This window comes from Schistocerca gregaria, chromosome 8 (assembly GCF_023897955.1).
Source record: "Schistocerca gregaria isolate iqSchGreg1 chromosome 8, iqSchGreg1.2, whole genome shotgun sequence".
Lineage (NCBI taxonomy): Eukaryota > Metazoa > Arthropoda > Insecta > Orthoptera > Acrididae > Schistocerca > Schistocerca gregaria.
This window is the reverse complement of record NC_064927.1, coordinates 216,263,056-216,280,103: the sequence shown is the minus strand read 5'-3', so window position 1 is coordinate 216,280,103 and position 17,048 is coordinate 216,263,056. Positions and strand designations below refer to the sequence as shown.

Genomic DNA, 17,048 nt, shown 5'->3' with positions numbered 1-17,048 from the left:
GTAATCCAACATTAAGGTATTAATATATAGTTCTGTGGGTGAGTTCTTTTACCCCTCAACTATATAGGACTTACCTAAGCTTTTTTTACAGTTGCTTGGGACTTTGCACTGGGAAGAAATTCATGACAGATGAAAGCTAAATAAGGGGCCAATCCACTAGAGTACTCTCTGTAAAATTGAATTGGGATGCCATTCAGACCTCGATACTTATTTGTTTTCAACTCTTTCAGTTAAATGTAATTTTCCTGCATATATGGGGCAACACTTCTCACATATATTCTATTTATGTATCCCTTCAGCTGCCCATGTCAGTCTTCTGAGATACTTCAAGGATATGATTATTAAATGCATTGGCTACCTGGCTATCATTTATTATTTAGCTGATTTCTTTAAAAACAAAATTGTCATTATCCTTAAAGGATTCCCTGGTTTCTTAACTATTTTAGTGCCAATTCAGACTTAATTTTATTACTTGAATTTAAACAGCACAGTCTTTTTTTAATGATATCAGTTTTACTTATCTTTTTGTCCCATATAATTTTTACATAGTAAAATAGGTAAGTTATTTTATTAGAGAGAGAGAGGGGGAGGAGAGAGGGGAGGAGGGGGGAGGAGAGGGGAGGAGAGAGAGGGGGGGGGAGAGAGAGAGAGAGAGAGAGAGAGAGGAGAGGGTAGGACAAAGAAATAACTGTTCTTCAATCATTAAACCATACTTCATTTTACTCAGTGAGAAGCATATCCAAAATATACATAAGGAGTAAGGTAGATTATGAAACATCACTGTATTAAAGGAAAAATATATATTTCAAAGAAAGGATCATATTTACAAGTGAATAAAAATTTCTAGTGTAATGTGTGATCTCTATTAACATCACATTAAACTATATAGACATAACAACATGGACAGTACAAGTAGATCGTTTCTCTTTTTCTTTGCATATATTGTACAAACAATGCTGCAATATTCGTTGATTAGAACACAAACGTTCACCAAAAATGCTTTCCAAGCATGGTCAATACAATAAGGCAATGTCAATGCAAATGATAATGATAATCCTCACGCCTCCACTTCCGCACACAACAAAGTATTGGTAATTACTGTATAAATGCATTCTATAGTTCACTTTTATTCAGAATAAAAATAAATTTTGATAGCATTCAAATATTTCATTGTATAACATTTTAAATATTAGCATTTCAGGGAAAAATAAACTCCATGGTAACATAAACCATCTTACCACATACCAGACCCATTCATGTGCGCATAAACACACTATTTCTAGTTAGAATAAAGTATTCTATAGCTTTTCTAAAGTTCTGTAAATTGTTTTAAGGCATTAATGATGATCGTTAAAAATTGAGATATTTACAAATCAAGCTTTCAGCAAATCTTTTTGCTAATACATTACAATTTTAAATCTCAATGATATGTATTAAAGAAAAAGTGATGAACTACTGCACGTGCATTTCACAGAAAAGTGACCTAATTCTGTTTAATAATGCTTGTAAATATTTCAAAGACAGTTCGGAGAGCTTCCCTTCCAAATATTAAATGAATTAAAAAAAATCAATCATTTTTTACTTTAGGGAACTGCAGATGTTATTGGAAAGTCATTTATGTACTTGTTACTAGGAGGCATAATGATATACAGTTGTCTGATGACTAAGACAAATTACAGTACAAACACTGTATTTTATAACAGTGTTACCAGTGAACAACACAATTTGTGTAGCTGACAACCCTCTTTGATGATTCACTGAGTTCCTGCACTTCATCTGCCAACAGAACACTGAAGAGAACTTACTTTTTCGCAAGTATTTTCTAAGAATTAAACAAAAGCTAAAAATCAGAGGATACTCAAAATATACAATGTTTAGTGTCAGCAGCAACCACACAATACATCAAAATTTTAATGAACTTAAAACACTCAAAAAAAGAAGGAAAATGATAAGGTTAAAACCTTGTGATACTAAAAAAATGAACTCAAAAATAAAGCAGTCACTTCTCTGAAGTAAAGCAGGTACAATCTGAGTAATTTTAGTGTATTTAACACTTCTGATAAACTGGCAGGAACTTACACAACAATGAATTACAAGCTGTATAGGCTTATTCAAGTACTTAATAAAATACATTTATAAAAGACAGCTGTTAACTTTTAACAGGCTGTAATTATATACATTTTTACAGGTCACTTACATTTTATAAAGCTTTAAATATTCACATTATTAACAGGTAAAACTTTCCAGTTTCACAGTTCTATTATTTAGAATAACATAGTTAAAATGTTCAACTTTGTTTTGAATAATTTGTTGTATAAATTTAACTTCATATAAACATGGAAATATTAGCACCTACATGTATTGTCTACTAGTGAAACTGATGTGTGACCCCTCTTTGTTTCTCTGTACCCAGGAAGTCACATAAAGAAGATCTGCTACATTGTTCTTCACACAGCATGTGACCGTTCCAAAAAAGAGGAACTGTGCATTTACAAGAAATTCCATTATTTTTTTCCTTTTGTGGTGAAGTGGGTACTCTCAACAATGTACCACATATCTTGTATCATACATTTACAACATATCAGGCACGAAAAGCTTCCATTTTCTGTTCCATTATTTCACCACAAAAACAAAATAAATGCAACTGTCTTCTCTATTTCCTAAGAAATACAACACCTGTTCCCCTCACAATTTGCAAGCAAAATTTGATATTTTTCTTGACTTCTTACATGTGGGTGAACTGGCTTAAATAAAAGTACCATTAATTTTTACACATACATACAATGAGTTTTACAGACAATTCTTAATAAACAAGAAGTACCTACTCATCATTCAAAAAAATATTCATTGCGGAGCTTAAGAGAAAACAATACAGGAAACATTACTTAATAATCTAGATAACGTACTGTCTTCACAGACTTCTTGAAGTTATCAAGAGGTATTAGCTCTTTCTGATCTGTTTTCCTTTTATATCTTCATAATATTTCCACCCCTTCTATTAACACTTTTGCTCCTGTGAAGGGAGTAACAGTATATACAATGGTATGCAGGTACATTTCAGCTACCTTAATATCACCGGGAAGATTCATTTGTGTGCTAAGTACATTCTGGTACAGAAATAAATTGGGCTTACATAAAACACATACAATAAAACTGTAATTCTAACACTGTGTATTTTATGTGTGATTGTTTTCACACTTCCTTTCCTCATAGTGCATCAAACATCAATGACATCTGCACTGATTCAGCTTGGTTACTTTGGTTAACATTCCACAGCTTACCCTCCAATCAAATAGGATGGCACAATCTACGCAACCTATTTATGATATGCTCCTGACAGCACCATCACAGAAACTTATTTTTGAATACTAATCAGCTGAAAATTCATAGTGTGCTTTACAAAGAATTTACAAAAGGAAATTAAAATGTGCATACACTGCTAAGTTGCCTCAGCCACCTCACCTGTGTGTCAGGAACAAAGGAAAAATACATCTTTCTCAAAAATATTCACAATTTGACAATACAGCTATATCATAGTTTAGGAAATACATAACAAAGTAACACCAAGTTTTTCAATTTTGTTAAGTAGAGTCAGATTGGCCTTCAGTGGTTCCCTGAGACAGTGAAAAACTTTTAAGCTATTTGTAACATTTATTCAGTAAAACACATATTATTAATGTCGCTGCATAAATTTCCATACAGTAAGTACTGCTCCACCTTCCCATTCTGTATTCTTTGTAATGCCCGCATTTTGCACCAGAAGTATAAAATAATGTTAATTCTCCACTTACACATGTTGACATGGAACACAAAGAAACGGTTAAGTAATGGAATGAGAGAAAGAAACACACAAACTTAACTTCTCTTTTTTAACAAATACAGCAGTCAAATCCTACTAAACAAATTCTCTTTACCGTTCAGCGTAACTGATACAATGAAACAGAATATTCGTTAATACCTTTCAGGTTATTATTGCTTAATTACGAGGCTGAGATTCATAGTTTTGCGACACTTCAGAGATGATAAAGATATAAGAAACCTATCTCAGTCAAACTATTTACCACATTACTTGGTGGAAAATTTTGTACATGCCTATTGCATTGTTCAATACTAACATGTACTTTTATCAGATATTTTACCAAACTGCCATATATAATGATCTAGCAGTGTGACAGCTGTTCCACTGTAAAACTCTCCAGTATAAACCTGCAGAAATTTCTATTTAAAATGGGGTAAGTGGAACAAGAATTAGATTCATGACACTACTGTCACTTTTGCATGTTGTAAAAATCCACCTCAGCTTCATGTAATGGATGAAAATATGGACAGGACATTATATATTTAGTAAAAATGTAGCCATCAGCAGTACGTTAAGGGCTCAGCTTCCCACTAATGAACACAAAAGCAACATTTTAGCGGGTAAACAGACAAGAAAGGTGGACCTGTTTTTGTCATTCTGAATGTAGCAACTACCACATCCAATTTTGTGTGTGCCAAATGGTTTACCAAAGACCAAAACTGTGCATTAAAAGTTATTCTATCAGTTAAGAGCAAGGCAGAAAGTGACACAGCAACTGAATTGCAAGATTTGTGTTACAATATACAAACATTAAGCAAATTTTTGTTTCCACAACTTATCTGCTACGACATACGATTCAGTAACAATTAACGTTATCCTCCTCCTTGTATATTAATTCTTGCTTATTCATCATTCCCAATAAAACTTACAATCTCTCAGTTCTGAGGCAATTAGCCTGTCTGTCCATGGTACTATTACTGTTTCCAATATTTCAATGTTCCATCCCATTTATACACATTAACATTTGTTCATAGTGTTTTGATACAGTATTAGCAGACTAATTTGCAAATAGTCGTCAGGTCCTCTTATTCTAACATCCAAATTTATACCTTTCCATTAACTTGTGATGGTGGTGGTGGTGACGGTGGTGGTGGTAGTGTTGCTGACAGTGGTATGGAAGGCAAATGCTGACTTCTTCATAATGAGTTTCTTTACAAGAAACAGTACTTATGGTTTAACAGTTACACTATCTAGGAACTTGATTTCAAAACATATTAAATAGTCTGTAACTTTGGGGCCCCTAACTACAAAAGTTCCAGTTACGGAAAGTTTATTATTTGTATCCTTGATTTCAATATTTCAAAAATCATTTTATCAACATCCTACATCTAGGAAAGCATCCATAGGAGGCATATGCTCAACAAGATAGAGAATTAAAGTTCTCAACACTTGACCTCATTGTCATGGAATTAATGTTATAACAGTTACAGCTTTTGAAGTTTACACTATACATTAAAGATAAATAACTTGTACCACTTCTTGAAAATGCGATACTGTGTATAAAACAACTACTTCATACGAACCAAATACCACAACTTCAGATTGATATTCAGTAAAAAACAAATAACAGAGAAAACAGTAAAGTGTTGCTAAAAAAAAGAAAAAAAAATTTCTTTGAGTAATAGAAACTGACATTTGAAAAAAATCTGAGTTTTTTGTAAATCTGACAACTCCCATTTTCAGATCAATAACAAACATGTGAAAGGGTGGTAAATACAAGTAGTTGGAATGACTGCACAACTAGGCAATGATAAGAGTGCTGTGCTGTACAGATATTCAAAAATCAACTGCATGATTACAATGCAGTACCAAAATTCAAGTTTCCATCACACAGCATACCTTTTTTTCCTTATTCATATAACACTGCAAAAAATGTAAACTTGTACAACAGAACTGCAAACAAGTCTTTTATATTAACAGGAAAACTAAGCAGGAGTTCACAAATAATGTACTCAACAAATTGTATAAAAACAGTTCATAAGCATTGATCCAAGTGTAGGAGACCAATGAAACAGTAGGCATCTTACTGTCATGGAAACTGCCTTTACATATTGACTGACTACTCATAACATGAACACTAAACTTCACTTACTTCTCTCATTAACAACAACATAATTTACAGTCTCATATCATAATTTACTCATGAAAATACAGTGACTCACTATTAAGCCCAACATTTGAACATTTGTTTGTGATAAAAAAAACTTTTTTGTTCTGTGAAAATTTCATTTCCTTTACAGGATGTCATGATACAAGTACTCATAAAACTACAAATAATAATAAAAAATATAATTGTGACAGACGATTGTTAAACAGATCATTACATATAAATTTCTCAGTTGCCAGAACTAAGTTGAGCTGACTCAATCTTGACCAGAAACATGACTACTGTGAGAAAATCTTGAAAGTGAAGATTTAAAGTGCACTCTTTTTACAATAAATCTTGTCAAAAGTCATTAAAAAGGAAGGCATCACAGATGTCAGTTTTATTCGCTACACACTGTAAAAGTGACACTACTGTTAGATGTAATCTTTTAAGTATGCAGAAGATACAAGAAGTTACACAGGTTATTCATTTGATGAAAGATGTGCAGATTCTGATCTGCACCACAATGTGTGACATTACGGTAGCAAATAATGAGCAATGTACCACATGCTACATACGATTAATGTGAGACAACGACTCCAGACATGCCGCACTCCTAGTGTCTCCCATAAAAATAGAAAATTGAACTTTGTACACCATCTTGCAATGCAAATGGCTGGCTCTGGCACAGGGGACCATAGGATTTCTCTAAGTAGCAAGCAAATTCACAGAAAAAAATGTCACCATTAAACACTTCAATGGTTTGAACCAACAGTAACAGCAGTAATTTCATTTCCACCACTGCACTGTGCACGAGCAACTGACACTGTTGTGTTACTACCGTTCAAGAATTCTTCTCTTATTCTAAGAGCCTGGCTCATTTTGGCATCAGGTGCAGCAATAGCCTCTCCCAATGAAACATTGTCCCTTAAGCCAATGAAACTCTCCCTCAGGCAGCCGGGACCAGGAGGAGAGTCTGCTGAAGAGAAATCGGGCACCTTCGAAGTTGGGGATGTTGGAGCATCGAGCAGTGGCCGGAATTCCTCTGTTGCAGCTGCTGTTCCTTGTAAATATGAACTTTCACTTTCTTCCGAACTGTCTGATGTTGTGACACAGGATGCAGGAGCTGGAGGATGTACAATAGTAACCTGCAAAGTACTGCCACTTTGGTGTATCAAAGGGGTGGGTCCTGTTGCAGCAGTATTAGCCAACAGTAAGTCAGCCTCATCTGCAATCTCCACATCATCATCATCTTCAGTTACTGGCACAGCAGCAATAGTTCTTGCAAGGCTTTCACGAGATGCATAAGGAGGTGGAGGACCTTCTCGTGGAGGTGATGCTACCACTTCACTATAGGGAGGTGGATCCACAGGTCGCCCTACAAACTGAATACCATTGTTAATATTGTATGTTACTAAGAGGGATCCTGGACCAGGTGATGAGACATCAGCTGTAGAATAAGGAGACCGATTCAAAAAGACATCCAAGTCATACAGGGGGACATGATGATGTGGATGTCCCACACCACGGAGAGGAGGAGGCGGGAAACCACCTCCTAGCCTGGAACCCGCGGGGCACCGGGAAAGGAGTGATCGCTTCATATGCACGCGACAGATGGCTATCACCAGGATACTCACGATGAACATGAAAGCTGTTGCACAACCTGTAAACAATAAAAATAAAAGATAAATATCAACAAAATAATCAATGTCTGAAAATATAACTGGATATTTAAACAAATTTACTCACTATTCAGAAGCAGGAAAAAAACAAACATAAAGGATATGGAAATGCACAAACTTTCAGAGTCAAGGGTTCCTTCTCCTGGCACAAATGTTGAAGGAAAAGGGATGAAGGAAAAAGACTGGTGAAGTTTAGGAAATAGGGAATGTTAGAGAAAACTCCCCCACAACACCCGGTCAGGGGAGGCTTACCAGACAGGATGAGAGGGAGAGTCTGATATTGTTGACTAGTTTTGAAGACATGAATTTAAAGGTGGAAGATATGATAATAAGCAAGATAGAATACTGAAATATCATGATCCAAGACTCAATAAAAATGGAAACCTACGTACATTATAAATGTTAGGACAGGTAATGGGTGTAGGGGTGGAGAAAAAAGAGAAGCTCAAAAAATAGACGATATAGAACAATAAAAGGGGAGCACGAAAAAAATAAAACTACAACCGCAAAAATTAATGTAAATGTAGTTCAGAGGAGTGGCGAGAATGAATCATATGCAGTAAAGCCAATTCCCTTCTGTGGATTTCTGAGAAATTGAAATCAAAAGAGATAGTTGAGATGGTACATGTGGTGAAACAGGCACCAAGGTCACAAATGTCATTTTGTAGTGCATGCTCTCAATAGGACACTGTGTTTCCCATTCATCCTAACTGATAACTACGTGGTAATTATACCAATATAGAAGGCCTAACAGTGTTAACATAACAACTGCTATACAATGAGTCGTTTCACAAGTGGCTCTCCCTTTGATAGTATATGTTTAGCCAGTTACAGAGCTGGTACATGTGATGGCAGGAGGTTGCATCAGACAAGTCTTACAATGTGGACAGTCATAGGGATAGGAGCCATAGGGTAGAGAAATGTGTGCTGGAAGAACATAGGGTCTAACCAGAATACTGCAGCCAGAGATTGAAAAGGAAAAAGGCAGTGGGGGGACAAAAGCTATTTCAGGTGGAGTGTGCAAACATGTGACCTCATTTCAGGGCATGATTTTGGGGAGTCAGAGCCTTGTTGAAGTAGCTGATTAATATTCAAGAGGAGGATAGTATTGAGTGACAATAGATGTACCCCTACATTTTTTGTTGTTTTTTTTTTTGTTTTTTTTTGGTGGGGGGGGGGGGCGGTGGGGGTGTCAGCAGTACTAGGATTGGATGTGGTGACCCATGAAGTCTGCTTTTGAATATGCTGGTGGGATAATTACGTCCAGTGAAGGATGAGGTGAGGATGGTGATGTATTGCTCTGAAGTCTGCACCTGAACAAACATGTTTGTCTCAAATGCAAAGGCTCTAAGGGAGAGAACATTTGACATGGAAAGGACCACAACTGATAAAATGTAAGTACTGTTGTTTGTTTGTAGATTTAATGTGAAGAGAAGTGGTAGTTGACCTTCATCAGAATGAGGTTTCCATCAAGGAAAGTAGCATGGGCTTTGGAATAGGATGGTCTCTGTGGTCACAGAATTTATTTTCAGTAACTATTCCTTTTCTTCAATACCCTTTTATTATTCTGTATCTTCTACCTTCTGACGTGTCTAGTTTTCCTCATCCCAACCCCAAACCCCACGCTCCTTACCTATCTAACATGCATAATAGAATCAGCTTTCTGCTCTTACTGATTCATGCATAATGTTTTTTCAGTAATCTCTGTCTGGCTTATTACCCTGTCATCCACCTTTAAGCTTTCTGGTTTTCAAATCTCATCCCATGCAGGCACTATCAGTCAGTCTTCGCTTCTCATCCTACCTAATAAGTCTCCCTTGACCCAGTGTTCTGGGTGACTCTTCCATAACTCTCCCCATTTCCTAAACCTTGCCAGTTTTTTTCCTTCATCCCTCTTCCTTTCCCTTTATCCCTTCTGCCAGAAGGAGGAGGCATTTCCACATCCTTTAAATGTGTTTTCTCCTGCTGCCACTTGGTGAATATACATTTTTTATCTATCCAGTTACATTATATTCTTAAAACAAAAGATATGTAACATTTTATTTGGACCGAAAAATTTTCTTTAAAAATTAATATTTAAAATCAGTATCCATTTAACCTAGCTGTACAGTAAATATCGGGAGAATATTAAGACAACACTTCATCAATGTGTCATCGTCCCCCCCCCCCCCCCCCCCCCACACACACACACACACACACACACACACACACAAGCATAGGAAAGTCAGCATACAAAGTTTACAACTGATCTATTTTTCAGTAACTATAACATGTGCATTTCTCTGTATATACTAAACTGGTCACTTCAGAATGAAGTTCTGTCATTTATGTACTCCAAGGAAATGAAAAATGCCCCTGAACAGGATGTATATGCATACAAGAAAAAAACACTCAGATTTCCTTGGATTTACTTGTTAAAAATATATTTCTCACTGTGTTAAAATACACTTTCTACTGGGTGAAAATACACCATTCCCCTAGTGAACATACATATTTTCCACGTTCAGTGACACTATACTTTCCCTCGCAGCTGTAAGACTTAGCAATCCTTTGAATGGTGAAGGTTTATACACAGACATGGGATTTCATGGCAGTTTAGGAAATTAAACCAAGCAAAAAACAATGTGTTTTGAACAGATCTTTGATGCATGGCCACATTTACACTACATATTTCTGTATTACGAAACTATAAACACGAATTCCACCAAATACAGCACGATAACTTCTTAAGTACAGAGTTTGAGTTCGCAATGCGCTTCTGTCACTCAATGATAGCTCATTTATGTGCTCTTGCTCAGCAGATATTCAGAGCATAGGATACATGATGTAGTCAGCCAATAACATCACTGTTAAGTAGTGTAAACACACAAAATGGAAAAGTTGATGGTTAAGATTAATATACATACAGTATAGCTACAAGAAAAGCTAGGCGGTCACATATAATATTGGTCATAAAAAAAATTTCTGCTGCTCTCCCCCCCCCCCCCCCTCCCCTTTCCTGAGGGTTTGGTTAGGTAATATCCTAAGAGTGCAGCTTCAGTTGCAGCAGCTAAATATTTCTGACAAGCACGATTATAAATTTCACTGTTGTGCATCTAAAATTTCATGGGTTACCTGGCTGAATACATGTTCCCTTGAGCATTTCAACCCTTCCATCAAAAAGTCTGTCACGTGGAAAATAGCTCAAGAACTCACTTCACACATTTTTGGAAGGATAATTATACGTTTTTATCATCACTATTGTATTATTTGTAATCAATGAAAGAACTAAAATATGAAAAATTAACTCTGAAGCTTAGTCTTTTTTAGCATGTGTTACTTGTTAACATGTATCAAATACAAATGTGTCAGTGAAATTTTAAATAATGGCATAAATGGCTGGCCTCCTGGGCCCAAAATTATTCTAAGTGGCTGGTCCTCAGTGTTAACTTTTGAATGAGAGTCTAATGCTCTGTGATTTACAAAATTCATCACACATTCTTACACATACTTTATCTTGCAAAAAAGAAAATTTACTCACAAACTAAAGCTTCTCAAACCACCACTCGCAAGATCTTCCCATGACCTGTTAGAAATGTAAACAGTTGTGACATCACGCACATCGATTCGAGGCCCACAATCTTGGGGGGGCCTACATCAAAACAATTTGTTGTTATGAAGTATTGCATAGTCTTTGACACTCTTTGGTGTTGACAGACACTTTGCGCACTGTGTTTTGTTGTTGCAAATGGCAGATTTTTTTTGCAAACTAAAGTTTTATTTCAGTGTTATTCTCTCATTTATATTTTATTGGTGCAGCCTTTTTCAGCAGTACTGGGCTAAAGTAAAATTCTTTGTTAGAGTGAAAGTCAAAATTACAAAAAATTAAATGAAAACTAAAACAATGTAAAATTCCCAGAATTCTAAAAAATTCCCAGGTTCTTACACGATTTCTCCAGGATGAAAAAATTCTGTTTTTCCCGTATTTCCCAGTTGTCTCGGGGCATATACACCCTGTTGAAGTATTGTGCTATTCACATCTTCCAAGAAACAACCCCCCCCCCCCTTTTTTAAAAAAATTACAAACTTACAAGTGCACTCCAAAAATCCCATGCAGCAGGCACACAGCATATATTGGATTGGCCTGAATATAAGCTGCATCTAATTAAACATTGCACCTGCAAATCCTCGTTTTTAATAGGGGGAAGGGAGAGAGTAATATCAGAGGAAAGCAGTAGAGAAAAATTTCTCACATTACCCATTTACAAAAACTGTTCAATTTATTGTCACTCTTTAAACATATTCCTTTACGATCTGATGTAGATAAATCACACCAGCCTTCCAGTCCAGTCTACACTAGCTTAGCTCTCTTACTGAGAAGTACACCAGACCAAAATTAATTGCGTTGTTTTTTTCTTGGCAACAAATCACAAATGCTTACAGGAAATTTTCTTTGGACATAGTTCTATGCTTCAGCTAGTGCTAGTATCACAGTCAGTCTTTGTTGTTTTCAGTTGTTCTTAATGACTTACTTTCTATTGCTTTACAGTCCGCTTATTGGTGAAGATTAAATTTTACTCCTTAATTAAAGGAAAACTCTGCCTATCCTACTGTGCAGAGTAACAGAACTGTAAGCCCGACAATAGTCAATACAGAAATGTAACATCAATTAAAGATGATAACCATTCATCTGACTATTTTATTTTCAGTGAACAAGCTGAGAGCAAATGAGGACACTCAGAACATAGTTTCTATCCAAGTGTTTCCGAGTCGAGCCTACAAATGATGTTCTAAGTCACAGAGATATGAATTATTCATCAATCTTTCAGAGTTCTGTATTGACCACAAGCTATCCACCACTGGAAATCTTTTGTTTTTTATATTTACAGGACAGTTAGGTACTATTATTTTCTGCGATATCACTGAAAATAAATTATGCTTAATAACACGCATATCGATAAAGAGGCTGAATCACAACAACAACGATTAATTTTCAAACACAAGCAATACTACTGCTCCAGTCTGAACTAAGAAGCAAGCTCTACAGATGAAGTTTCTATGATGTGCATAAATATCAACATTTCCGAGGTAGCACAAATAAGCTGTACCTAATATTTTGCAGGCGAATATTTAGAGAAAAGGTGTGACTTATATTTAGGAACGTAAGGTACTACAAGCATAACAATGTACTACTCACCAATAACTGTGTATATAGTAGTTTGGAGGAAACCCATGTCATTGAATCTCATTTCATCATACATTGATGGATCATGGTCCATAACTGAAAAAGAATGAATAAAAAAACTTTGCAACAAATCTAATCAAACAGATACAATGCATTAGATATCAAATGGAATGAATTCACATATTTACAATAAATGTCCCTGAATTAAAAAAGTCTTTCATTATATGTGAATAAAATAAAGAAGGAAAATAAGATCTTTGAATTACATCCATAAAGAAAAAAAAGTACAGTAATGGCATGGATGTCTACCTCTGAGAATAGGTTTTGTTCTTTACAACTAAACTTTGTTTTCTGCCCCCTTTAATATCGCTGATAACAGTGGCAGCAGAGGTGTGGAGGAGGGGTTGACACTGACATTCTGGACAATCTGTAAATGAGTTTCTGGCACTACATAACTCATGAAGCTGCAGTAATACACATGTAGTAGCGAGTGCAATAATTAACTGAAATTTAAAACATGGCTGCTACACTGAATAGTTATAATAAAAGAAACACCTAGCATAGGGTTTCCAGATAATAATTGTATGGCCAAGTGCAAATGTGTAACAGCAGTCACTAACAGTTACTCTCATGAAATCACAACATAAAGCTGATGGTACTTGAACTACGCAACCATTACGGCACCTCACCTGAACCTCTCGATATCAGCAATATTCTACTGTATTTCTGTAAAGTAGTTGACATATTTCTGAGACAACATTCAGATTTGATTTCATTTGTGATACATCGATATGTTTATATTGCAATGATATTATTCTTATGTGTATTCTTTCTTTTGTCACTCCGATCTTCGACGTACTTGTAACTGATTTTTGGGCGCATTAGCGATTATTAGTTAGTTGTTAACTTGTTAGCGTCGGACCTTGAGAAAGTCAAGTCATGGACGTCATGTTGGAAAGACGAATATTCTCGTCAGCTTATAAAATGTGAACTTTAACAGTGACTGTGAGGAAGATGTTTCCAAGTATGTTTTGTATTGTGAAGTGATGTTTTGTGTGTTACGTGATATTGCAATAAGAGCAATTAAAAGGAAGTGTAACTAATTTCGGAGTGCTGATTATTTTTTTACATCACCATTGTCCAGCAAAAGTGTAATCTCCAAGAATGGTTTGAGAAGCACATCTACAAAACTTTTGAATATAGCAGAATAAAACCTAGGCCTCTTTGCATCAGAGCTTGGAATCATAATCACCTAGATTTTCAATTATTGAGCCATGATTTTACGACGAGACCAGCGTGGGAAACACAACAAGATGAGCGCCTAGTTTTTTGATTATTACATTATTACATGAACCATGGACCTTGCCGTTGGTGGGGAGGCTTGCGTGCCTCAGCGATACAGATAGCCATACCGGAGGGGTATCAGTTGAGAGGCCAGACAAACGTGTGGTTCCTGAAGAGGGGCAGCAGCCTTTTCTGTAGTTGCAGGGGTGACAGTCTGGATGATTGACTGATCTGGCTTTGTAACAATAACCAAAACAGCCTTGCTGTGCTAGTACTGCGAACGGCTGAAAGCAAGGGGAAACTACAGGCGTAATATTTCCCGAGGGCATGCAGCTTTACTGTATGATTAAATGATGATGGCATCCTCTTGGGTAAAATATTCCGGAGGTAAAATAGCCCCCCATTCGGATCTCCGGGCGGGGACTACTCGAGAGGATGTCGTTATCAGGAGAAAGAAAACTGGCATTCTACGGATCGGAGCATGGAATGTCAGATCACTTAATCGGGCAGGTAGGTTAGAAAATTTAAAAAGGGAAATGGATAGGTTAAAGTTAGATATTGTGGGAAACAGTGAAGTTCGGTGGCAGGAGGAACAAGAATTCTGGTCAGGTGACTACAGGGTTATAAACACAAAATCAAATATGGGTAACGCAGGAGTAGGTTTAATAATGAATAGAAAAATAGGAATGCGGGTAAGCTACTACAAACAGCATAGTGAACGCATTATTGTGGCCAAGATAGATACGAAGTCCACACCTACTACAGTAGTAAAAGTTTATATGCCAACTAGCTCTGCAAATGACAAAGAAATTGAAGAAATGTATGATGAAATAAAAGAAATTATTCAGATAGTGAAGGGTGATGATAATTTAATAGTCATGGGTGACTGGAATTCGGTAGTAGGAAAAGGCAAAGAAGGAAACGTAGTAGGTGAATATGGATTGGGGAAAAGAAATGAAAGAGGAAGCTGCCTGGTAGAATTTTGCACAGAGCACAACTTAATCATAGCTAACACTTGGTTCAAGAATCATAAAAGAAGGCTGTATACATGGAAGAAGTCTGGAGATACTGACAGGATTCAGATAGATTATATAATGGTAAGACAGAGATTTAGGAACCAGGTTTTAAATTGTAAGACATTTCCAGGGGCAGATGTGGACTCTGACCACAATCTATTGGTTATGACATGTAGATTACAACTGAAGAAACTGCAAAAAGGTGGGAATTTAAGGAGATGGGACCTGGATACACTGAAAGAACCAGAGGTTGTACAGAGTTTCAGGGAGAGCATAAGGGAACAACTGACAGGAATGGGGGAGAGAAATACAGTAGAAGAAGAATGGGTAGCTCTGAGGGATGAAGTAGTGAAGGCAGCAGAGGATCAAGTAAGTAAAAAGACAAGGGCTAGTAGAAATCCTTGGGTAACAGAAGAAATATTGAATTTAATTGATGAAAGGAGAAAATATAAAAATGCAGTAAATGAAGTAGGCAAAAAGTAATACAAACGTCTCAAAAATGAGATCGACAGGAAGTGCAAAATGGCTAAGCAGGGATGGCTAGAGGACAAATGTAAGGATGTAGAGGCTTATCTCACTAGGCGTAAGATAGATACTGCCTGCAGGAAAATTAAAGAGACCTTTGGAGATAAAAGAACCACTTGTATGAACATCAAGAGCTCAAATGGAAACCCAGTTCTAAGCAAAGAGGGGAAAGCAGAAAGGTGGAAGGAGTATATAGAGGATCTATACAAGGGCGATGTACTTGACGACAATAGTATGGAAATGGAAGAGGATGTAGGTGAAGATGAAATGGGAGATACGATACTGCGTGTAGAGTTTGACAGAGCTCTGAAAGACCTGAGTCGAAACAAGGCCCCGAGCGTAGACAACATTCCATTGGAACTACTGACAGCCTTGGGAGAGCCAGTCCTGACAAAACTCTACCATCTGGTGAGCAAGATGTATGAGACAGGCGAAATTCCCTGACTTCAAGAAGAATATAATAATTCCAATCCCAAAGAAAACAGGTGTTGACAGATGTGAGAATTACCGAACTATCAGTTTAATAAGTCACAGCTGTAAAATACTAACACAAATTCTTTACAGACGAATGGAAAAACTAGTAGAAGCCGACCTCGGGGAAGATCAGTTTGGATTCCGTAGAAATGTTGGAACACGTGAGGCAATACTGACCCTACGACTTATCTTAGAAGCTAGATTAAGGAAGGGCAAACTTACGTTTCTAGCGTTTGTAGACTTAGAGAAAGCTTTTGACAACACTGACTGGAATACTCTCTTTCAAATTCTGAAGGTGGCAGGGGTAAAATACAGAGAGCGAAGGGCTATTTACAATTTGTACAGAAACCAGATGGCAGTTATAAGAGTCGAGGGACATGAAAGGGAAGCAGTGGTTGGGAAGGGAGTAAGACAGGGTTGTAGTCTCTCCCCGATGTTATTCAATCTGTATATTGAGCAAGCAGTGAAGGAAACAAAAGAAAAATTCGGAGTAGGTATTAAAATCCATGGAGAAGAAATAAAAACTTTGAGGTTTGTCGATGACATCATAATTCTGTCAGAGACAGCAAAGGACTTGGAAGAGCAGTTGAACAGAATGGACAGTGTCTTGAAAGGAGGGTATAAGATGAACATCTACAAAAGCAAAATGAGGATAATGGAATGTAGTCGAATTAAGTCTGGTGATGCTGAGGGAATTAGATTAGGAAATGAGACACTTAAAGTAGTAAAGGAGTTTTGCTATTTGGGGAGCAAACTAACTGATGATGGTCGAAGTAGAGAGGATATAAAAGGTAGACTGGCAATGGCAAGGAAAGTGTTTCTGAAGAAGAGAAATTTGTTAACATTGAGCATATATTTAAGTGTCAGGAAGTCATTTCTGAAAGTATTTGTATGGAGTGTAGCCATGTATGGAAGTGAAACATGGATGATAAATAGTTTGGACAAGAAGAGAATAGAA

The 17,048-nt window shown here is 36.6% G+C and overlaps 1 protein-coding gene across 1 annotated transcript in view; it reads right to left on the bottom strand.

Annotated features, from left to right (window-relative positions):
* Nucleotides 1-785: 785 nt before the first annotated feature.
* LOC126284079 (uncharacterized) overlaps nucleotides 786-17,048 on the bottom strand; it is an 83,649-nt gene continuing 67,386 nt past the window's right edge. The window contains exons 6-7 of the mRNA XM_049982710.1: nucleotides 12,804-12,887; nucleotides 786-7,608 (exon numbers count right to left, since the gene is read on the bottom strand). Of these exons, the coding sequence (XP_049838667.1) occupies nucleotides 6,701-7,608; nucleotides 12,804-12,887 (992 nt within the window). The 3' untranslated portion in view covers nucleotides 786-6,700. The remainder of the gene's footprint in view (nucleotides 7,609-12,803; nucleotides 12,888-17,048) is intronic.